The sequence below is a fragment of the Mustela putorius genome, unplaced genomic scaffold (genome assembly GCF_011764305.1).
Source record: "Mustela putorius furo isolate JIRA1106 unplaced genomic scaffold, ASM1176430v1.1 tig00004068_pilon_pilon_pilon, whole genome shotgun sequence".
NCBI lineage: Eukaryota > Metazoa > Chordata > Mammalia > Carnivora > Mustelidae > Mustela > Mustela putorius.
Window position 1 is genome coordinate 451,369 of NW_025422199.1, and position 25,722 is coordinate 477,090.

A 25,722-nucleotide genomic window follows, 5' to 3' on the forward strand; every position below is an offset into this window, starting at 1 on the left:
TGAAGTGGACAGTTCACAAAAGAAGAAATATAGTGGTCAATAGTATGACTAGATAGGTGTTAAATCTTCCTAGTGATCACACATGTAAATCAAATATTTTTTTTTAACCTAACAGTTTGGCAGATCCTGAAAGACGAGTCTGTCCACTCCTGTCGAGGCTATGTTGAAACTGATACTCCCATACGTTTCTGGTGGTAGTGTAAGTTGGTGAATATATAACTTTTCTCTAATTCTTTCACTCTGCTAGTTCATACCTTTCCCTCTCTCCTCAAGCTGCTGATACTCCCTCCTCCTTGCTCACTGTCAGCTCATGAGCTAGCTTCCCATTTCACTGAGGAAATGGAAACATTTGAAACAGCACTTCACCGGCTCCTAGCCTTTCATCTTCTCACCTACATGCATCTATGTGCCCGCGTGTTCTGCTTGCCTTGTGTTAACTGTGGATGACCTGTCCATGTTCCCATCTAAGGCCAACCCCTCTACTGACATGCCAAATCACATTCCCTCTTGCTAACTGAAGGGCATCACTTTTGCAATTCTTACTTCTTTCTCCTGCATCATCAGTTTTTCTCTCTTCATTGGATTTTTCCCATCAGATTTATAACCATGCATCCATCTTAAAAAAATAAAGCAAATCCTGCTCTTGACCTTACTCCCTCCATCAAAGCTATTGTTCCATCTTTCCTTTTCTCTATGGCCCACATTTCTTCCTTCCCTTATAGCAAAACCCTCTAGAGAATCATCTACACTTGAACTGTTTGTTATCCACTTTCCCTATTCTTTCTGCAGTCTGTTTTAAATGGTTCTTGATGAGGTCCAGATGTTCATAATCCTTGATGTTAATAAATCTAATGGCCAGTTCTCAGTTTTCATCTTACTTGACCAGTTAGTGGCATTTGACCCAATTGCTCACTCCCTCTTCCTTAGAACATGTTCTTCACTTGGCTTTAAGGACACCACTCTCTTCTAGTTTCCCTCCTGCTTCACCGGCTGCTGCTACTGTTTCCTTTGTTGCTTCTTTGTCTTCTTCTCTACTTCTTATGTTTGGAGTGTCCCTGAATTCTGTCCTTGGTCCCTTCTCTCAGTTCTCCCTACACATTTTGCCTTAGTGATTAATAGCGTCCAATCTCATGACTTTAAGTATCACCAGTCCCTTGATGACTCCTAAATCTGTATCTCTAGTGTTGACATCCCTCTTGAACTCCAGATTGTAATATCTAACAGCCTACTAAACATCTTAAGGAAGTGTATCTAAGTGGAAACTTGTGATCTTTCACCTAAATGTGTTCCTCCTAGAGCCTTCCCCATTTTTATTAATGGCAGTCTCATCCTTCTAATTGCTCAGGCCAAAAACCACAGGTCATCCTTGACTTCTTGCTCTCTTTCTCACACCCTGTATTTCTTCTGCCAGCAAATACCATCAGTTCTCCCTCTAATATATGTCCACTTCTCACCATTTTCATTGCTACTACACTGGTCAAGCCACCATTATTTCTTGCTTGGATTATTAGAACAGCTTATTGACTATTGGTCTTCTGTTTGCACTCTTCCCTCCCCAAAACCTATTCTCAGTACAACAGCAAGAGTGAAGGGTAAAAACTGACTCAGATCATGTTACTTCTGTATTCAAAATCCTCCAGTGGCTCTTCATGTCACTCACTCAATTGTGACCATGGCCTACAAAGTCCTGTACTCACTGGCCTCTGTTACAGTTATTATGTCATCTCTTCTTTTCTTTTGTTTGTAGAACCTTTGTACTTATTATTCCCTCTATTTGGGATGCTTTTCCCTCCCACATAGCTTTGTGCCTCACTCTTAAGAGGTTTTCTCAAATGTCATTCTCTCAGTGAGGCCTTTCCTGACCATCTTATTTAATATTATGTGCTTGTGCACATGCATGCACACACTTGAATTCCCAAGGCCATCCTCTGCTTAGATTTTCTCCGTAGCACTTATCTACATCTCACAGTATGCATTTTACTTTTTTATTCTGTTTGACTCCCCTCACCCTATCCTGACATGCCTACACTGCAATTTAAGCTTGCATAGGGATAGCGATCTTTCTGTCTTGTTCACTGCTTTATTCTTGGTGCCTGTGACAGTACCTAGTTAGTAAACAGTAAACACTTGTTGAAGGAATCAGTGGTACAGACTTTTGCCCAAACAATTTTATATAAAAAGTCTTTAAGAAGTTTATACTCTTTGACTAATTATAATTTTAGGAAGCTTGTAATTATATAACTGGAAAGTAAACAACAAATCATGCCTACATTTTTATCATGGCATTAAAAATCCCTGTATTTAAAAAATTTTCGAGCATGATAAAAATAGAGAAAATAATAGCATAGGCAGTCACTATTGTAACATCTTCTAGCTCCAACAGTTATCAAGATGTAGCCACACTTGCTGGTTTTTGTTTATTTGTTTGTTTCTGTTGCTAATGTATTATAAAATAAATTCTGGACCTCAAGTCATTTCACTTGCACATTCTACGATATGCATCTCTAAAACATAAGGGCATTTTCATGCATGAGCACAATGCTATTACTACTCTTAACAAAATTAATGATAATTTCTTGGTAACATTTTTTTTAAAGATTTTATTTATTTAACAGAGAGAGATGACAAGTAGGCACAGAGAGAGAGGAGGAAGCAGGCTCCCTGCCGAGCAGAGAGCCCAATGCGGGACTCGATCCCAGAACTCTGAGATCATGATCTGAGCCGAAGGCAGAGGCTTAACCCACTGAGCCACCCAGGAGCCCTCTTGGTAACATTTTAATATCTAGTCCATTTTAAGATCTTCCTGATTGTCCCAAAAAGGCTTTTTTGTGGTTAGTTCAAATCGGGATCCAAACCTGGTCTATAAATTAAAACCTTACCTTTAATAGCAAAATATTGAAGCAGCCAAATGGTATTATGAAAGAAAACTGATGAATTATGACAGTGTCATCAACTAGTGGCTCTCTCTATAGTAGGATTATAAATGATACGATGTTATCTTTCTTCATACTGTTTGATCTTTTCCAAGTGTTGTATACTGAGAATTACAGGGGAAAATACTTTCAAAGAAAAGATTTTAACTATCAGTACATTTACTGAGTTTGAATTCTCTGTATTAGGCCTACCTCACTCTTTTTTTTTAAAGATTTTATTGATTTATTGGACAGACAGAGATCATAAGTAGGCAGAGAGGCAGGCAGAGAGAGGAGGAAGCAGGCTCCCCACGGAACAGAGAGCCCGATGTGGGGCTCGATCCCAGGACCCTGGGATCACGACCTTAGCCGAAGGCAGAGGCTTTAACCCACTGAGCCACCCAGGCGCCCCCTACCTCACTCTTTGTCTTAGTGATCCATCACTGATGTCAGTGTACCTTGGTATCTTATCTCTTTTAGGTACGAGCTCATCAGCTGGTGCTTCCTCCCTGTGATGTGGTGATCAAGGCTGTTTCTGAGTATGTTAGTTCCATCAAAGACCCCTCAAACCTGGATGTGGTTGGGAAGGATGTTTTCAAACAGTCTCAGGTAAGTTGGCTTCTACTTAAGAGTCACCAGTTTTCTTACCTTTACTAGTACCACCAGCAGATCTGATTTTTTTTTCCTCTGTGCTACCTACCTTCTCTCCTTGTAGCTGCTTGTCTTCTCCATGCTTACAGACCAGAGCCCTAAAGTTTCCTTTGAAAACAATACTAGGCCTGGGCTGAAAGGGTTCTTTAGCTTTTCCCCACTAATTATCAATGTTATATAAGCTCATTCTGGAAAATTTAGAAAATAAAGCCACTTAAAATCTCATTGTTCACAAACAATTTGCTGTAGTTATCACTCTAGAATATGTCCTTCTTTTCTTCTATTTGTTTCAATGTATACTTTAAAGAAGTTTTTGCTTAGTAGAGGTTAATGGGTAATGAAAAAGACTACAAGGTCCACATAAAACAAAAATCAATATGTCATTGTTAATAATGAAATATGGGCTCTACTGGGAATTTGTCATTTCTAATAATTTAATTTATACTTATACTATGGGTTTTTCAGTTTATTTTAAAAATTAACATAAAGTAAAACCAATGTTTATATATGTGTGTATATAGTTCTGTGAATTTTTAGCACATGTGTAGATTAAACCACCCCAGAAATCTCTTATGCTATCCCTTTGTAATCACACCCAAACATCACTACCTCCTGCAAACTACCAGTCTGTTCTCTGTCACTACAGTTATATCTTTTAGAGAATAACATATGAATGAAATCATACAGTATGTAATCTTTTAAGAATAACATTTTTCTTTCAACATAATGCCTTCAGGAATCTTCTAAATTGTTACATATTACACATATCAATAATTCATTCCTTTTATTACCAAGTAGTATACCTTGTGTGGCTATACCATAATATGTTTATTTATTCACCCCTGGAAGATATTTGAGTTGTTTCCAATTTTTGGTGGTTTGAATAGAGTTGCTATAAACATTTGTATACCGGACTTTTTCTTATGAACAAAAGTTTTCATTTCCTTGGTGTGAATGCTTAGGAGTGGGATTTCGGGGTCATATGGTAGGTACATATCTAACTATAACTTTATAAGCCCCTGCCAAACCATTTTCCAGTGTGGCTGTTCCATTCCTCCCTAGTTCTTGTTACTGTCAGTATTTTTTTTACAGCCATTCTAAAAGGGGTATAGTGGTAGTTATCCATAATTTTAATTTGAATTTCTCAAATGAGTAATGATCAACACTTTTTTCTTGTGTGTATTTGCCATTCATCAACCCTTATTGGTGAATGTTCTTCAACAGTCTTTTGTCCATTTTTACACGAGTTGTTTATTTACTCACTGTCGATTTTTGAGAGTTCTTTATATATTCTTGCTTAAAGTCCTTTGTCAGATATTTGGTTTGCTAATATTTTCTCCCAGCCCATAGTTCATGTTTACATTCTCTTAACAGTGTCTTTTTAAAAAATATTTAATTAATTAATTTATTTGACAGAGAGATCACAAGTAGGCAGAGTGGGAGGCAGAGAGAGAGGAGGAAGTAGGCTCCCAGCTGAGCAGAGAGCCTGATGCGGGGCTCGATCCTAGGACCCTGGGATCATGATGTGAGCTGAAGGCAGAGGCTTTAACCCACTCAGCCACCCAGGCACCCCTTAACAGTATGTTTTACAAAGGAAAAGTTTTAAATTTTCATCTGTTATGGATCATGCATTTGGTGTCATATATAAAAATCCTTTGCCTAACTGCAGGTGTGCTAATATTGTCCTGTTTTCTTATAAAAATGATATACTTTTATATTTTACATTTAGAACAAATCATCCATTTTGAGTTCATTTTGTATAACCTGTCAGGTGTTTTTATTTACATTTTGCATATGGATGTTCAGTTGTTTTCAGCATTTCGTTGAACAGATTGTCTTTTCTCCATAAATTGCTGTTTGTGTGGGTCTATTTTTGAACACTGTTCTGTTGAGTTGACCCATGTGTCTATTTCTTTGCAAATAAGACTCTGTCTTGAATACTGTAGCTTTATGGTAAGTCAAAATTAAGTAGTGATCCCTCCAATTTTATTTTTCTTTATCTTTTTCAAAATTATTTTGTCTATTCTAATTCCTTTCTCTCTCCATAATCATTTTATTTTATTTTATTTTAATTTTTTTTTAATTTTTTTTATAAACATATATTTTTATCCCCAGGGGTACAGGTCTGTGAATCACCAGGTTTACACACTTCACAGCACTCACCAAATCACATAATCATTTTAGAATAATCTTTTCTGTAGCCATAAAAATAATCCTGCTGGGATTTTAATGGGAATTTCTTATATTAAATATACGATTGACACTTTAATAACATGGGAGTTAGGGAAACTGACCCCCCCACCCCATGCAGTAAAAAATCCATGTATAGGGATGCCTGGGTTTCTTAGTCAGTTAAGGATCTGCCTTTAGCTCAGGTCATGATCCCAGGGTCCCCACGTCAGGCTCCTTGCTGAGTAGGAAGGCTCCTTCTCCCTCTGCCTGCTCTGCCTTCAGCTCTCTGTGCTTTTGCTCTCTATTTGACAAATACATAAAATCTTTTTAAAAAATCCATGTATAATTTTTATCCCCCCCCAAACATAGCTACTAATAGCCTATTGTTGCTTGGATGCATTACTGATGACATAAACTGTCAACCCATATTTTGTATGTTAAATGTACTATATACTGTATTCTTTTTTTTAATTTTTAATTTTTTATAAACATATATTTTTATCCCCAGTGGTAGAGGTCTGTGAATCGCCAGGTTTACATACTTCACAGCACTCACCAAAGCACATACCCTCCCCAATGTCCATAACCCCACCCCCCTTCTCCCACCCCCCCTCCCCCCAGCAACCCTCAGTTTGTTTTGTGAGATTAAGAGTCACTTATGGTTTGTCTCCCTCCCAGTCCCATCTTGTTTCATTGATTCTTCTCCTACCCCCTTAAGCCCCCATATTGCATCACCACTTCCTCATATCAGGGAGATCTTATGATAGTTGTCTTTATCGGATTGACTTATCTCGCTAAGCATGATAGGATCTAGTTCCATCCACGTTGTCGCAAATGGCAAGATTCCATTTCTTTTTTTTTTTTTTTAAGATTATTTATTTGTCAGAGAGAGAGGGAGAGAGAGCGAGTACAGGCAGACAGAATGGCAGGCAGAGGCAGAGGGAGAAGCAGGCTCCCTGCCGAGCAAGGAGCCCGATGCGGGACTTGATCCCAGGACGCTGGGATCATGACCTGAGCCGAAGGCAGCTGCTTAACCAACTGAGCCACCCAGGCATCCCGATTCCATTTCTTTTGATGGCTGCATAGTATTCCATTATGTATATATACCAAATCTTCTTTATCCATTCATCTGTTGATGGACATCTAGGTTCTTTCCATAGTTTGGCTATTGTGGACCTTGCGGCTGTAAACATTCGGGTGCACATAACCTTTCGGATCACTACGTTTGTATCTTTATGGTAAATACCCCATAGTGCAATTGCTGGGTCATAGGGCAGTTCTATTTTCAACATTTTGAGAAACCTCCATGCTGTTTTCCAGAGTGGCTGCACCAGCTTGCATTTCCACCAACAGTGTAGAAGGGTTCCCCTTTCTCCGCATCCTCTCCAGCATCTGTCATTTCCTGACTTGTTAATTTTAGCCATTCTTACTGGTGTGAGGTGGTATCTCATTGTGATTTTGATTTGTATTTCCCTGATGCCGAGTGACATGGAACACATTTTCATGTGTCGTTTGGCCATCTGGATGTCTTCTTTGCAGAAATGTCTGTTCCTGTCCTCTGCCCATTTCTTGATTGGATTATTTGTTCTTTGGGTGTTGAGTTTGCTAAATTCTTTCTAGATTTTGGACACTAGTCCTTTATCTGATATGTCATTTGCAAATATCTTCTCCCATTCTGTCAGTTGTCTTTTGATTTTGTTAACTGTTTCCTTTGCTGTGCAAAAGCTTTTGGTCTTGATAAAATCCCAATAGTTCATTTTTGCCCTTGCTTCCCTTGCCTTTGGCGATGTTCCTAGGAAGATGTTGCTGCGGCTGAGGTCGAAGAGGTTGCTGCCTGTGTTCTCCTCAAGGATTTTGATGGATTCCTTTCTCACATTTAGGTCCTTCATCCATTTTGAGTCTATTTTCGTGTGTGGTGTGAGGAAATGGTCCAATTTCATTTTTCTGCATGTGGCTGTCCTGTTTTCCCAACACAATTTATTGAAGAGGCTGTCTTTTTTCCATTGGACATTCTTTCCTGCTTTGTCGAAGATTAGTTGACCATAGAGTTGAGGGTCTCTTTCTGGGCTTTCTCTTCTGTTCCATTGATCTATGTGTCTGTTTTTGTGCCAGTACCATGCTGTCTTGATGATGACAGCTTTGTAATACAGCTTGAAGTCCGGAATTGTGATGCCACCACCTTTGGCTTTCTTTTTCAATATTCTTGTGGCTATTTGAGGTCTTTTCTGGTTCCAAATAAATTTCAGGATTATTTGTTCCTTTTCTTTGAAAAGGATGGGTGGTACTTTGATAGGAATTGCATTAAATGTGTAGTTTGCTTTAGGTAGCATAGACATTTTCACAATATTTATTCTTCCAATCCAGGAGCATGGAACATTTTTCCATTTCTTTGTGTCTTCCTCAATTTCTTTCATGAGTACTTTATAGTTTTCTGAGTATAGATTCTGTGCCTCTTTGGTTAGGTTTATTCCTAGGTATCTTATGGTTTTGGGTGCAATTGTAAATGGGATTGACTCCTTAATTTCTCTTTCTTCTGTCTTGCTGTTGGTGTAGAGAAATGCAACTGATTTCTGTGCATTGATTTTATATCCTGATACTTTACTGAATTCCTGTACAAGTTCTAGCAGTTTTGGAGTGGAGTCTTTTGGGTTTTCCACATATAGTATCATATCATCTGCGAAGAGTGATAGTTTGACTTCTTCTTTGCCGATTTGGATGCCTTTAATTTCCTTTTGTTGTCTGATTGCTAAGGCTAGGACTTCTAGTACTATATGGAATAGCAGTGGTGATAATGGACATCCCTGCCGTGTTCCTGACCTTAGCGGAAAAGCTTTCAGTTTTTCTCCATTGAGAATGATATTTGCGGTGGGTTTTTCATAGATGGCTTTGATGATATTGAGGTATGTGCCCTCTATCCCTACACTTTGAAGGGTTTTGATCAGAAGGGATGCTGTACTTTGTCACATGCTTTTTCAGCATCTATTGAGAGTATCATATAGTTCTTGTTCTTTCTTTTATTGATGTGTTGTATCACACTGATTGATTTGCAGATGTTGAACCAACCTTGCAGCCCTGGAATAAATCCCACTTGGTCGTGGTGAATAATCCTTTTAATGTACTGTTGAATCCTATTGGCTAGTATTTTGGTGAGAATTTTCCCATCTGTGTTCATCAAGGATATTGGTCTATAGCTCTCTTTTTTGATGGGATCCTTGTCTGGTTTTGGGATCAAGGTGATTCTGGCCTCATAAAATGAGTTTGGAAGTTTTCCTTCCATTTCTATTTTTTGGAACAGTTTCAGGAGAATAGGAATTAGTTCTTCTTTAAATATATACATCATATATATGTCTATGTGTGAATGTGTATGATGGATGTGTGTATATATGTATTATATATACAAACACACACACATAATACACACACACACACATAATACACACACACACACACACACACACCTCCATACACACACACATACACACCACATCTTCTTCATCCATTTATCTGTCAGTGGACATCTGGGCTCTTTCCACAGTTTGGCTATTGTGGACATGGCTGCTATAAACATTGGGATGCAAGTGCCCCTTCAGATCACTACATTTGTATCTTTGGAGTAAATACCCGGTATTGCAATTGCTGCATCATAGGGTAGCTCTTTTTTCAACTTTTTGAGGAACCTCCATACTGTTTTCCAAAGTGGCTGCACCAGCTTGCATTCCCACCAACAGTGTAGGAGGGTTCCTCTTTCTCCACATCCTCCCCAACATCTGTCATCTGTTGTTTCCTGATTTGTTAATTTTAGCTATTCTGACTGATGTGCAGTGGTATCTCATTGTGGTTTTGATTTGTATTTCCCTGATGCTGATTGATATTGAGCACTTTGTTATGGTGTGTTGGCCATTTGGAGGTCTTCTTTGCAGAAATGTCTGTTCATGTCTTCTGCCCATTTCTTGATTGGATTATTTGTTTTTTGGGTATTGAGTTTGATACGTTCTTTATAAATTTTGGACAGTAGCCTTTTATCTGATATGTCATTTGCAAGTATCTTCTCCCATTCTTTCAATTGTCTTTTGGTTTTGTTGACTGTTTCCTTGCTGTGTAAAAGCTTTTTATTTTGATGAAGTCCCAATAGTTCATTCTTGCCTTTGGAGATGTGTCCAGCAAGATGCTGCTGTGGCTGAGGTCAGGGAGTTGCTACCTATGTTCTCCTATAGGATTTTGATGGATTCCTGTCTCACATTGAGGTCTTTCATCCATTTTGAATTTATTTTTGTATATGGTGTGAAAAGTGCTCAAGTTTCATTCTTTTGTATGTTGCTCTCTAGTTTTCCCAACACCATTTGTGAAAGAAATTTTCCCATTGATATTCTTTCCTGCTTTGTCAAAGATTAGTTGACCATAGAGTGAGGGTCCATTCCTGAGTTCTCTGTTCTGTTCCCTTGATCTATGTGTCTGTTTTTGTGCCAGTACCATGCTGTCTTGATGATGACAGCTTTGTAATACAGCTTGAAGTATAGAATTGTGATGCCACTATCTTTAGTTTTTTTCAACCATTCCTTTGGCTATTCAGGGTTTTTTCTGATTCCATACACTTTTAGGATTATTTGTTCCAGTTCTGTGATAAAAGTTGATGGTATTTTGATAGGGATTGACCTGAATCTGTAGATTGCTCTAAGTGGCGTTGACATTTTTAACAACATCTGTTCTTCCAGTCTGTGAGCATCGAATGTTTTTCCATTTCTTTGTGCCTTCCTCAATTTCTTTCACGATTATTCTATAGTTTTATGAGTACAGATACTTTGCCTCTTTGGTTAGGTTTATTCCTAGGTATTTTGGGTGCAATTGTAACTCCTTATTTCTTTCTCTGCTGCTTCATTATTGGTGTACAGAAATGCAACTGATTTCTGTGCATTGATTTTATATCCTGCCACTTTGCTGAATTCCTGTATGAGTTCTAGCAATATTGGTGGAGTCTTTGGAGTTTTCCACATAGAGGATCATGTCATCTGCAAAGAGTGAGAGTTTGACTTCTTTGCCAATTTGTATGCCTTGTTATTTCTTTTTATTTTCTGATTGCTGAGGCTAGGACAAGCCCCATACATTTTTTACAATTAAGTATTTTATAATTAAGGTACCTATTTGGTTTTTTTATTTCAATTTCTAATTGTTCATTGCTACTGTATTAAAATATGATTGTTTTTTGTGTGTTGACCTTGTATCCTGCAACCTTCCTAAACTCACAAGAAGTTTTTTAGTAGATTTCTTGGTATTTCTGTGTAGATGATCAATTGGCTGTGAATCAGGACAGTTTTATTTCTTTTCTAGTCTCTTTGCCTTTTTTTTTTTTCTTACTGCACCATCTAGGATTTCCAAACAATGGTGATTAGGAGTGATGAGAGAGGCTATATCTTTTTCTCATGTTCTCAATCCTTGGGAAGAGCATTCAGTCAGCATTAAGTTTTATATTGGCTATAGTTTTTGTCAATGTACATTATCAGGCTGAGGAAGTTATGCTCCTCTTTTACTAAGAGTACTTGTCATTAAAGAATGGTCTGTTTTGTCAAATGTATTTTTTTGCATCTACTGATAAGCTCATGTGCTTTTTCTTCTTTCTTCTTCTTTTGAATATTGAACCTTCTTTGCATTCCCAGGATGTGCTGAAGGTATACTTCCTTTCTTATATTATTGTATTTGAATAGTACTTTATTTAACATTTTTGCATTTATTTTCTTGAGGAATATTGGTCTATAGGGTTTTTTTTTTTTGTGCTGTCTTTGTCTGGTTTGGTGTATCAGGGTAATGCTGGACTCAAATGAGTTGGCAAGTGTTCTTCTCTTTTTGGGGGGAAAGATTGTGTAGAATTAGTTTTTCCTCTTTAATTGGTAGAATTTGCCAGTGATTTCTTGCAGAGATTTCTTTGAATTTATGCTGTTCAGAGTTTTCTAAGCTAATTGAATATCTAAGTATGTCTTTTACTAAGTTTGAAAAGTTTTCAGCTATTTTTTTCAAATAGTTGTCCTGTTCCATGTTTTCTTTTCCTTCCATGAGTATAATGACACCAATGTTAGAAATTTTGGTATTCCTGTGTATCCTTGAGGCTCTATATTTTTCAGTAAAATTTCATTTTTATCACTGATTTTCACACTGGATAATTTCTTTTGATTTATCATCAATTTCATTGACTCTTTCCTTGGTCATCTCTGGTCTGCTATAGAGCCCATCCAGTGAGGTTTTTTTAAATTTTGGTTATGAATTTGGTTATGAATTGTTAAGTTCTAAAATTTCCATTTAGTTCTTCTTTACATATGATCTTTTTTTGCAGAGGCTTTCTGTCTTTCTTTTTTGTTTCAGAAGTGTTCACCTTACTTTCAAGCACTTTTATAAAGCTGCTTTGATGTCTTTGTCAGATAATTCCAGCATGTTTGTCATCTTGGCATTGAAATTCTTGGTCTTGTTTCAATATAATAGGGAATGTTTACAGTTTTGTTTTAGGAGGCAATTGACCCATTTAGGTTCAGACCACAGGTTCTTACCATCCTTCTGTGGGCAGTGGTATCATTGTCAATGCAATTTTCAAAGTTTGCAAACTTATTTGGCTTGGTCCCATGTGTATGCTACCCACTCAGTATCCAGTCTGGGACTTGTTTGGTTGTTTATTTCTTCAGTTCTCAGAGTCTATTGTCTGCTGTTTAGTGTCAGATCCACCCATTCTGTTGTTCCCTCTCTATTATCTCTTCAGTACTTCTAGTTCATATGGTTCCACCCTTTCTCAGTGTCTGGGGCTAACCAGCAGAAGGATAGAAAGAGAGGAAAAGCATCAAAGGTTTGCCATACCCTACTGAGACTGCTGCTTCTCTGATTGGAGAAGAAGGTTGCCATGCTGCTACATTAAGTTTGTTTCAGGCTGGTACACATGAGAACAGACAAAAGGAAAAGAAAAAAACTTGGGGGTGTTTCCGCATACTTTCTTGAGTTTTCAAGAACCCCTTTCCCATTTTAAGCCAGAACTAAACTTAGGTTTCCCCTGGTGCTCTCTGTCCACATCAGTGTATGCTTCCAGGTGTTAGGCTGCAGTCTGTCCACACCAAGGGATACTGCAAGAAAAAGAAATGCTAAACTCACACATGATTCTGTGATACTTTGAATTCTGGTCTTCTTCCCCAGTCCTCCTGCCACTGTTTACTTTTTCACAGTCTTCAAATAGTTGCTCCTAGGTTTTATGACAAACTTCCAATGGGAATAAGGTAGTATGTTTACTCCGTCTTATCTGGAATAGAACTCTCTCCGTAGATTTTTTTTTTTTAAGCAAATAAAGCATGAAATCAGCACTTCTTTTTGGGAACATAAGTTTTCCTAACTAGTTATGTGGTAGCACAATCTAGTATCCATTACTTTACATCTAACTTTCTAGCATAATTAGAAAAAGGGTTGTTTTTCATTTAAAAAAATGTACTTGGGCTTTATTTTCCCAAAGGGCTTAATTTCTTTTTATATTCAAATCATTATTTTTCCAAGTGCCTTTCCTAACATCTTTCATAATTCTTTCTTCCACTGTTGTTGAACACTAACTGTACTAGATCTCTTGTTCCATGACTTCTAGCATGATGTACACAGTCCTCCATCATTTCCCTTGACTTAAGGAAATCTTGACCTTTATGATAGATTTTGCTCATTCACTTTTTGATTTCCATTGTACTTTCAGCTGTTTGCAAAGGCACTGACTCACAAAGAAAGAAATTCACATAGTGAGTAGGGAGAGATTTTAATGTTAAGTAGGAGATACTGTTTAGATGGAGAATAAATTTTCCTTCCCTTTTTTATTGTGATAAAATATATATAGCATAAGGGGGGCGGGCTCTCAATCCAGTTCCATCTGGTTCCCCCCCCCCCCTCCGGCACGTTGCAGCAGCTCGTGCGGGAGGAGCGGCAGTGGCCAGACAGCCCAGCTTCGCGAAGGCTCTGGGCGCGTGGCGGCCCTCAGCCACCGGGCTCGCGCTTGCCCCACCACCATGATGCCCAAGAGGAAGGTGAGCTCCGCTGAGGGCGCGGCAAAGGAGGAGCCCAAGAGGAGGTCGGCGGGGTTGTCTGCGAAGCCTGTGCCTACGAAAGGAAGTGAAGCCCAAGAAGGCGGCAGCAAAGGATAAATCTTCAGACAAAAAAGTGCAAACATAGGAGAAAAGGGGAGCAAAGGGAAAATAGGCTGAAGTGGCTAACCAAGAAATGAAAGAACACTTACCTGCCGAAAATGGAGAAATAAAAAATGAGGAGAGTCCAGTATCCAATGAAGCAGGAGAGAAAGAAGCCAACTCTGATTAATATCACATACCATGTCTTATCCGTGGTCCCTGTCTCCCTTCTTGTACAAACCAGAGGAATATTTTTATCAACTATTTTGTAAATGCAAGTTTTTTAGTAGCTCTAGAAACATTTTTAAGAAGGACAGAATCCCACCTCATCCCATTTTTTAAGTGTAAATGCTTTTTTTAAAGAGGTGAAATCATTTGCTGGTTGTTTATTTTTTGGTACAACCAGAAAATAGTGGGGTATTGAATGTGGGAGGCTTTGATTGTCTTGGGTGTCAGCTCAACATCCATAGATGGGGTAGTTTTTTATATCCTGTAAAACCAAGCATACTAAATGGCAATTTGGAGTCAGTCGTGCATTTGATATGTCTTGAATCTTTTAAATTACTCCTTTTCCCATGTTGTTTTGGTAGAATTGTTGCCTAAAGAAAACCACTCCTAGATCTTGGCTCTCTCTGTCAGAATTCTTGTGCACTCTGTAACATCTTGGTTGTGGTAGTCCAGTTTTCCTAGTAACTCTGTTAATGTGCTGTGCAAGATTGAAAATTTGAGTATGTAGTGTATATGATATTAAATTATGAATTAATGGGACTTAACACTGTAACAGTGTATCAGCATTTGAATCTATTGGTACTTGATACACTGTTAAGGAAAATTGCCTCCAAATTTTAAGCTGGAAGGTCACTGGAATAACTTTTAGAAAAGAATCACAACTACGTGATTTTTTAGATTTTTGGTACGTACATTAGGAATTGTGTACAAAATTGAAATGTCTGTACTGATCCTCAGAACAACCAATAAAAACTCAGTTACGAAAATATATATATATAACATAAAATTTACCATCTTAATCATTTTAAGTGTGTAGTTCAGTGGTATTAAATACATTCATAGTGTTGTGTACCCATCACCATCATCCATCTTCATTATTCTTCATCTTGTAAAACTGAAACTCTGTACCCATTAAATGATATCTTTCCATTTTCCCCTCCCCTCTAGCCCTTGGCAACCCCAGTTCTACTTTCTTTCCCTATGATTTTTTTAGAAGATTTTTATTTATTTATCTATTTATTTGACAGAGAGCAAGGGAGAGAGAGAGCACAAGCAGGGGGAACAGCAGAGGGATAAGGAGAAGCAGGCTTCCCACCGAGCAGGGAGCCTGATGTGAGACTCCATCCAAGGACCCTGAGATAATGACCTGAGCTAAAGGCAGACACTTAACTTACTGAGCCACCTAGGCACCCTTCTTTCCCTATGATTTTAACCACTTTAGGTGCCTCATCTAAATGGAATTAAACATTATTTGTCTTTTTGTGACTGACTTATTGCACTTAGCACAGTTTCCTCAAGATTTATCCATGTTGTAACATGTGACAGAATTTCTTTCCTTTTAAACCAAATAATATTCCATCATATGTTGATGGGAAAATGTTTCTAAGTGTTCATCTGAGTGGTGAATATTTTTGATGTTACAGCTTTTGGTTCCCTTTAGAACTTTATGATCTTTGGAATCTGGATAATGACTATTCATTAAAAACAAGGATCCCCCTTTTCACTAAACAATAAGAACAAAAAATTTAAAAAATAGGGACTTTGCTGTGAATTCCACCCTAAATGTTTTACAGTGTTTCCTAATCTCCTTTGTATGTATGTATGTATGTTTTGATGTGTTAAAATTTTTAACCTGCTTTTTTCACTTAACATTATGTCTTAAAACAGTTTTCATCGTTGTTGTATAATTTTCATACATATCATTTTTAGCAGTTGTAGAATTATGAGAGCTCTCCTAAACAAACATAAAAAAAACTGCTAGGTAATAGCATTAAAGGACAATGTTCTTCTCTGCTTCCCATGTTCTCTGGCGATCTATAGAAGAAAAGGGGAGGATATTATTAAACATGATCATATATGAAATACTGAATATACTTCCACAGACAAGGTCTCATGCTAGACACTAAAATATAAGTGTGAATAAACTCTTCTCTGTTCTTGCAGAACTTTTGGTCAAATGTGAGGCAGAGGCACATAAATAAGTAAAATGAAGAAAAACCACAATAAATATGTCACAAGAGGAAAGGTTTCATAGAAGTTGTACCCTTGAAGGAAGAGTAAATGTTATGTCAGAGCACAGAAGAGTGATACATTGAGAGACATACTCATAATTCAGTATTTCAGGGAATGAGGTCATAGATCTTTATTCACTGATGTTGAATAGTTTACAAGTTAAGTGCAGAAATCAAGTTGAAAAAACAGTATAATAATATGATTCCACATATATGAAAAAAGCAAAACTATATTGGTATATATACATAATATGTATATGACAGGACACAGATCAAACTGATAACACTGGTCACTTCTGGGGAGGGGAGTAAGTACAGAGCTATAGATATTAAGGAAGACTGTATGTCTTTTATCTTTTAGGAGATTGTTAGGTGTGTAATTAAATACAATCTGGAAATAATAGTGAATATGTAACTAATGGAACCTTGATACAGTGGAATATTATTCAGCCAAATATCATTCTATAAGTCAGTAATTTGCATGTAATCTTGAGAGTTGGGATACTTTTTCAGACAATTACATACTCAAAAGATTATTGAGAAAGCAGAGTGATTTTATTTCTAAGTGAGGCTAGAGGACCTGGTGATCTTGATTTCTGTGTTTGTGTGCCTGAATGTTTATAAATAAAGACATCTGGAATGCTATATAGATCCTAGAATGTTAACAATTATAGATTCTGAGAGAGAAGATTATAAATGTTTAAAATTATACCTTTTTGGATTACATATTTTAATAATTTTTATATATTTCTATAAGAAATGTTTTTTGTAGCTAGATGGTTATTTTGTAGAAGGTACTCAACATTGGGGCTATATGGTGAATTGGGCACTCTCATGCATTGATAATGAGAGTATAATTTAAGACATCGGTTTTGGAAAGAGATTTACTATCATGTCAAAAGTCTATGCATTTTAGACTTAAAGACTCCTGCGGATTGAAAGTGAGGAGATGGAGAACCATCTGTCATGTAGTGAACATCAAAAGAAAGCTGGAGTAGCCATGCTTCTCTCAGACAAATGAGATTCTAAAACAAAGACTAACGAGATGAAGAAGGGCATTATCATAATTAAGGGATCTGTTCATCAAGAAGATCTAACAGTTATAAATATGTATACCCCTAACTCGGGAGCACCCAAATATATAAATCAATTTATAATAAACATAAATCCATTGATAATAATACAATAATAACAGTAGACTTTAATACCCCACTTAGAGCAATGGACAGATCATCTAAGAAAAGCAGCAGGGAAACTTGGCTTTGAATGACACACTGGGCCAGGTGGACTTAAAAGATAATATTCAGAACATTTCATCCTAAAGCAGCAGAATACACATTCTTTTCGAGTGCATGTGGAACATTCTCCAGAATGATTCACATACGGGGTCAAAAATCAGCCCTCAACAAATACAAAGAGACTGAGATCATAACATGCATAGTTTTAGACCACAACATTACAAAACTTGAAGTCAACCATAAGAAAAAAAAAAAAGGAAAGACTGCAGATACATGGAGATTAAGGAACATTCTACTGAAGAGTGAATGGGTTAACCAAGAATTAAAGAAGAAATTTAAAAATACATGGAAGCAAATGAAAATAGAAACATGTCTGTCCAAAACCTTTGGGATGCAGCAGTGGCAGTATTAAGAGGGAATTACATTGTTACGCAGTCCTACCTCACGAAAGAAGAAAAGTCTCAAATACATAATCTAACCTTACACCTAAAGGAGCTGGAAAAAGAACAGCAAATAACCACCTAAAGGAGTCGGAAAATGAATAGCAAATAAAGTCTAAGTCCTTGAGAAAAAGGGAAATAATAAACATTAGAGTATAAATAAACTATATAAAAACCAAACCAAAAGAAAACAAAAACCCCATAGAACAAGTTAAAAAAACTAAGAGCTAGTTATTTGAAATAATTGGGAAAATTGATAAACCCCTATCAAAAAGAAAGGAGAAAGGACACAAATAGGTAAAAAACATGAGTGAAAGAGTAGTGATCACAACCAACACCACAGAAACACAGTTATAAAACAGTACTATGAAAAATTATATGCCAAAACACCACGCAACTTGAAAGAAATGGACAAATTCCTAAAAACCTACAAACTGCCAAAACTGAAACAGAAACAAATAGCAAATTTGAACAGATCCATAACAGAAAAGAAATTAAATCAGTAATCAAAAATCTCCCAACAAACAAGAGCCTAGGGCCAGATGGTTTCCTAGGAGAATTCTACAAGACATTTAAATAAGAGTTAATACCTATTCTCCCCAAACTGTTTCAGAAAATAGAAATGGAAGGAAAAGTTCCAAACTCATTGTATGAAGCCAGTATTACCTTGATTACAAAACAAAAAAAGACCCCACTAAAAAGGAGAATTAAAGGCAAATATTCCTGATAAACATGGATGTAAAAATTCTCAGTAAACTACTAGCAAATCAAATTCAACAATACATTAAAATAATTATTTATCATGTTCAAGTAGGATTTAATCCTGGGCCGCAGAAGTGATTCCATATTCACAAATCAATCACATCATATTAATAAAAGAAAGGATAAGAAACATATGATCCTATCAATAGATGCAAAAAAAGCATTTGACAAAATAAAGCATCCTTTCTTGATAAAAAAAAACCCTCAACAATGTAGGGATAGAAGGAACTTGCTTCAACCTCATATAGGCCATAAACAAATGACCCACAACTAATATCATCCTCAATGGGGAAAAACAGAGCCCTTCCCCTATGGTCAGGAACCAGACAAGGATGTCTGCTGTCACCATTATTTAACATAGGCATCCAAATTGGCAAGGAAGAAGTCAAACTTTCACTATTGGCAGATAACATGATACTCTATGTAGAAAACCCAAAAGACTCCACCAAAAAATTGCTAGAACTCATACATGAATTCAGCAGAGTTGCAGAATATAAAATTAATGTGCAGAAATCTGCATTTCTATACACCAATAATGAAGCAGCAAAAAGAGAAATCAAGGAATCGATCCCCTTTGCAATTGCACCCAAAACAAGAAGATAACCTAGGAATAAACCTTACTATAAGGAGGTTAAAAAAATCTGTACTCTCAAAACTAGAGAACATTTATGAAAGAAATTGAGGAGGACACAAAGAAATGGAAAAGCATTCCATGTGCATTAGAAGAACAAACATTATTAAGATGTTTATACTACCCAAAGCAGTTTACACATTTAATGAAATCCCTATTAAAATGCCACCAGCATTTTTCATAGAGCTGGAACAAAACATCCTACAGTTCGTTTGGAACCACAAAAGATCCCAAATAGCCAAAGCAGGCCTGAAAAAGAAGACTAAAACTGGAAGCATCACAGCTCCAGATTTCAAGTTATAGTACAAAGCTATAGTCATTAAAACTGTATGCTACTGACACAAAACAGACGTATATATCAGTGGAACAGAATAGAAAACCCAGAAATGGACTCTCAACTCTTTGGTCAACTAATCTTTGATAAGGCAGAAAGGAATATCCAATGGAAAAAGAAAACAGTCCCTTTAACAAATGGTGTTGAAAAAACTGGACAGCAGCACGCACAAGTATGAAACTGGATTACTTTCTTATACCATACACAAAAATAAATTCAAAATGGTTGAAAGACCTCAACATGAGACAGGAATCCATCAAAATCCTAGAGAACACAGGTATAAACCTCTTTCACCTTGGCAGCAGCAACTTCTTCATAGACACATCTCCAAATGCAAGGAAAACAAAACCAAAAATGAACTGTTCAGACTTATTCAAGATAAAAACAGAACTAAAAGGCAGCATATGGAATGGGAGAAGATATTTACAAACAACATATCTGATAAAGGGCTAGTATCCAAAATCAATAAAGAACTTACTAAACTCAACACCCCAGAAAACAAATAATCCAATTAAGAACTGGGCAGTAGACATGTATAGACACTTTTCCAAAAAATGACATTCAGATGGCTAACAAACATATGAAAAGATGCTCAACATCACTCATCATTAGGGAAATACAAACAAAAAATAACAATGAGTTACTACCTCACACCTGTCAGAATGGCTAAAATTAACAACACCAGAAACAACAGGTGTTGGTGAGGATGCAGAGAAAGGGGCCCCTTCTTGCACTATTGGTGGGGATGCAAACTGATACAGCTACTACTCTAGAGAACTTGGAGTTTCCTCAAAAAGTTAAAAATAGAACTGTCCTACCATCCAGCAATTGTGCTACTAGGCATTTATCCAAAGAATACAAAAATACAGATTCAAAGTGGTACATGCACTCTGATGTTTATAGGAGCATTATCAACAGTAGCCAAACTATAGAAAGAGCCCAAATGTCTTTAGGCTGATGAATGAATGAAGATGTGATGTGTATATATAACACACACACACACACACATACATACACTGGAATATTACTCAGCCATCAAAAGAGTGAAATCTTCCCATTTGCGATAATGTGTATGGAACTAGAGTGTATGACGCTAAGTGAAATACATGTCAGTCAGAGAAAGGCTAATGCCATATGATCTCATTCACGTGTGGAATTTAAGAAACAAAACAGGATCATTAAGGAAGGGGGAAAAGAACAAATGGAGAGAGGGAAACAAGCCATAAGAGACTTTTTTAAAAAAGATTTAATTAATTAATTTATTTTAGAGAGAGTGGGGTGGAGGGCAGATGGGGAGAGAAGGGACAAGCAGACTCCTCATTGAGTGTGGAGCCCAGTGTGGGTTTGATCTCATGACCCCGATATTACAACCTTAGCCAAAGCCAAGAGTCAGATGCTCAACTGAGTGAGCCACTCAGGTGCCCCTAAACCATAAGAGATTCTTAACTATAGAGAACAAAGTGAGGGTTTTTGGAGGGAGGTGTGTGGGGGATGGGATAGATGAGTAATGGTTACTAAAAAGGGCACTTTTGATGAACACTGGGTGTTGTATGTAGTGATGACTCACTGAATTCTACTGTAGAAACCAATATTACATGGTACATTAACAAACTAAAATTTAAATTTAAAAAATGTGTCTATGAAAATTACCATATCCTTTGACCTAATATTTTCCACTTCTAAGAAGTGGACCAGAGAAGTCCCTATGAAATAATCCAAGAAATTTATGTAAAATTATGCTTATTAAAGCATTTTATATAATGATAAAGTAGAAATGACTTTAATAGTTTATATTTCATTTGATGAAATGTTAGGAAGTTCATAAAATTATATCCAAGAGGACTTTAAAATTACGTTGGAAAAGGTTTGATAAGGAAAAACTCCTCAGTCAGCCCTAATCCCTCAGAGATGAACAGTATTTGTACTTCTTTTGCCATAGATCGGTTTTACTTCTACTTGAACTTCATATGTACTCTTTTGTGTCTGTCTCTCTTCTTTCACGTAGTATAAGGTGTTTGAGATTTATCTGTGTTGTACTTTGTTCTTTTTAGAACTGTGTAGTATTCCATTGTAGGAATCTACCACAATTTATCCATTCTTCTCTTGGTATACATTTGAGTTATTTGAGTTTGGGCTATTATGAATAAAGTTCTTGTTAGCATTTTCATTCCTATCTTTTGGTGGGCACATGTAGTCATTTTTCCTAGGTAAATACTTGGAAGTAGGATTGCTGCACCATATGGTAAATATATGTTTAACTTTTTAAGAAACTGCCATTCGGTTGTCCAAATTATACCAGTATATGCTCCTACCAGCGATGCACTGCAGTTCCAGTTATTCCATATCCGTACCAGTGCCTGATGCTTATAACCTTTAATTTTAAGATATATAGTGATGAAACATTGTGGTTTTTATATATGTTTTAGTGCTTTTTATTTTAGTGTTCAGACCTTTTGAACCAATGATTCCACTTTGGGGACATTTTCCTAGGAACGTAATCTGAAATCCAGAAAAAATTTATATGTACATATATGCTCTTTGTTGCATAACTTACAATAGCCAAATGTGAGAAATAACCTAAATGTCAGGTATTAGGGTAGTAGTTACGTAATTTATGATAACATTTATGCTTAAAAATATGGTCATTCAAAATTATAATAGAAGGAGAATATGAAATTATATAGTATCAACTATAGAAAAATGTGTACATTAAAATAGCCCAGCAATATGTCAACAAAAAAGTTTATTTTAAAATACTGGAAGAAGGGACACCTGAGTGGCTTAGTCGATTAAGTGTCTAACTCTTGATTTTAGCTCAGGTCATGATCTCAGGGTCCTGGGATTGAGTTCCGTGTCAGGCTCTGTGATCAGTATGGAGTCTGCTTGAGGATTCTGTTTCTCCTTCTGCCCCTCACCCCACTCACATGCTTGAGAATTCTCTCTCTCTCTCTTCCCCCACCCCTCAAATAACTAAATCTTTTTTTAAGATTTAAAAAATAAAATATATAAGATAAAATACTGGAAGAAAATGACAAAAATATCTTTGGGTGGTGGTACTGTGTAATTTTTCCCCACTCTTATCTATTTTTCCTAATGATCATATGAACATTTTAGAATAGCACAAAATATAAGTAAACTTCAGTTTCTTATTATTTTTAAGCTTAATTTTTTAATTTTACATTTTATAATGCTTTATCACTACTTAATTTTTTCTGCACCATGAAAAATTGCTCTGTTTCTTTTTTTTCAAAAGATTTTCTTTCTTTATTTCACACAGAGAGAGAGAGACCACAAGTAGGCAGAGGGGCAAGAAGAGTAGGGGAGTGGGGGAGCAGACTCCCCGCTGAGCAGAGAGCCCGACGTGGGACTCGATCCCAGGACCCTGAGATCATGACCTGAGCCTAAGGCAGAGGTTTAACCCACTGAGCCACCCAGGCATCCTCTTTTACTTTCTTTCTTTCTTTTTTAAAGATTTTATTTATGTATTTGACAGAGAGAAAGACACAGCAGGAGAGGGAACACAAGCAGAGGCAGTGGGAGAGGGAGAAGTAGGCTTCCCGCTGAGCAGGGTGCCTGATGTGGGGCACAATCCCAGGACCCTGGGATCATGACCTGAGTCTAAGGCAGACGCTTAACGACTGAGCCACCCAGGCGCACTTTGGGTTTCTTAATATATTTCATTTCTGCTACTGTTTTGACTCTTCAATTATACATTGCATGAAAAACATACTCTCATGTTGTTTCTTCTTCTGAACATCTGATGTTCCAATGTCCAGTCCAGGACAGAAGATAAAATAGAGCGATTCAAGAAAGCAGTTGAATATTATTCTGTCACAACCAAACTCTCTTCACTGCCAGTGGGTCCCTCGTCCTTTCTAGGTAAGGCTTCCATCTGATACAGAGCTTCTGTATCCAAAGGGGAAACCGAGTCCCTCATGGGAACTCCTGGGCCAGAGTGAAATGACAACTTGTATTGCACTCTTAGAGAAATCGTTCCTATTTGGTGGATATTTTCCTTTCGATTTTCATGTAATAAGAGTGGTGACCTGAGACACAGGGCACTGGTTTCTCAAGTTTGTGGATGGTGTCCAATGCCATTTCCTTTGCTTGGGCTTCTTCTGGTACTAATCTCCATTATGGCCTGGTGTAAGAAAAATAGCCCTGTCTTTCAGTTCAGGCCTGAGTTTGAATTCCACCTCTGCTGCTTAATACCTGTGTGATCTTAACTAGTCACATTTACATGTATGTTATGTGGCTCATGATACCTATTTTATAGGATTTTTTAAAAAATAAAATAATTTCTCTAAGTTTCTTGTCATGGCACATAGCTGGTGTTCAATAAATTATAACTTATCTGTTAATAATTTTTCAAGCAATGTGGGGTTAGCAGAATGTATATGGTAGAATTACTAGGATTGACTGAAGTATAACACTTTCTCTTGGCTTCAGGTTTTCGAAATAATCGGCTTGGAAATCCTCCCCTTCCACGAAATCAGATGAGCACTATCTCTGCTGGAAAGCCAATGGTAATATCTTTCAAGAGTCCTAAGACCATGTGTTAGCATTAGACTCAGGTTGCTTCTTGATTTTTATACTCTGAGTTAAGGAGTTAAGATAATTCAATGTTATCAGAATATCAAGGCTCTATATACCTATGTTGCATTCTCAACTTGAGGCTGGCAGATTATATAAAGAAAACATCCAGATTAGTAATCACTAGGGCACTGTGAAGGTAGATTAGCTAATGTTGGAGAGTGGTTCTAAGAGTCATGTATTGGTCCATTGCCCTGCCCCTGGAGGGTTCTGTCCATATTTCACTATTAGAATAATTTCTTATTATTCTCAGTAGGTTCTTTGTATCCAAACAATCCCTGCTACTGGCATTATCCACTGTATCACAACTTCTGAGGGAACCATTCTGGAGCCTGTTCAAATGTTAAATAGCTTTTCTGTCTGTTTTATCCTTTAGTTTTCTCACCATGTGCCCCAGAAAATGAAATATCCACCACCATTCCCAATTGGACCCAACTCCTCTCTTCTCTTCTCTCCCCATGCTTTGGGGGAATCCCATGCTTTTTCTGAGGATCCCATGCTGCAGGACAGCCCCTTTGCCAGTTGGGCTGTCTCTTATGATTCCTCTGCATCCCATTTTCCCAATTACTTGACTTCCAAAACCTCACCTCCTTTGGGACCAGACTCTTCTCACTCCTCTTCCTCTGATGGTGATGAACCAAATGGAACCAGCTCTGAGTAAGTATCTCAGTAGGCACTCAAGAGAACAGACTTTTGGAGAAGGAAAAAAAAAAATATATATATATATATATATTTATTTATTTATTTATTTTGCTTGTAACCTGGGTGGGGCGTGGGGAAGTATATGTTTCTGGCTTTTCTCTGTGGCTCTTTACTCTTAAATGAAGTAGGAAGACTCTATGCTTGACTACTTCATACTCATATTGACTCTGCACCAGTGGTAATTTTCAGCTACCCATGCCCCTGCAATAAAAGGAAGCATTGCAGCTGGTTAGGGAAGCTGTAGGTATGGGTGTGCTACATGTCATGGCTGCCATTTTTTTTAATTTTGAGAAGGATGGATTGGATGTAGAGAAAATATGATAAGATTTATAGAATTGAAGTATTATATGCAGCCATCAAAAGAAATGAAATCTGGCCATTTGCAATGACGTGGATGGAACTAGAGGGTTGAGTGAAATAAGTCAATCAGAGAAAGATAGTTGTCACATGTCAAATTCCTCCCTGATATGAGGAATTTGAGATGCAGGGTGGGGGATTTGGGGGGTATGGAAGGAAAAAATGAAACAAGATGGGATCAGGAGGGAGATAAACCATAAGAGACTCTTAATCTCACAAAACAAACTGAGGGTTGATGGAGGGGGTAGGGAGAGGGTGGTTGGATTATGGACATTGGGGAGGACATGTGCTATGATGAGTGTTGTGAAATGTGTAAGCCTGATGATTCACAGACCTGTACCCCTGGGGCTAATAATACATTATATATTAATAAAAATAATCTTAAAAAAAGAATTGAAGTATTAAAACAGTTGAGTATGCAGTTACATTGCTGAAGATAGGGTTCTGAGGTTGAAAAGAGTGGTATTTTATACTAGCTTATTTGTTCTTAGATTATTTCTCCAAGCAGATTTTTCCTGGGAAACACTGAGGTTTCAATTGTAATTAGTTTCTTAGAATGTAAGC

General features: G+C 37.1%; 2 protein-coding genes across 4 annotated transcripts in view; both read left to right on the forward strand.

The window, feature by feature from the left end:
• FAM120C (family with sequence similarity 120C) overlaps positions 1 to 25,722 on the forward strand; it is a 125,471-nt gene that overhangs the window by 26,702 nt on the left and 73,047 nt on the right. For all 3 annotated transcript variants that reach the window (XM_045072779.1, XM_004780587.3, XM_045072778.1), the window contains exons 4-7: positions 3,393 to 3,521; positions 23,283 to 23,385; positions 23,956 to 24,032; positions 24,476 to 24,756. In XM_045072779.1, coding sequence (XP_044928714.1) covers positions 3,393 to 3,521; positions 23,283 to 23,385; positions 23,956 to 24,032; positions 24,476 to 24,756 — 590 coding nt within the window. The remainder of the gene's footprint in view (positions 1 to 3,392; positions 3,522 to 23,282; positions 23,386 to 23,955; positions 24,033 to 24,475; positions 24,757 to 25,722) is intronic.
• LOC101679676 (non-histone chromosomal protein HMG-14) lies at positions 13,748 to 14,856 on the forward strand. The gene is given in 2 exon segments (XM_013050051.2): positions 13,748 to 13,842; positions 13,844 to 14,856. Coding segments are annotated over 2 exon segments (303 nt in total). The 3' UTR covers positions 14,052 to 14,856.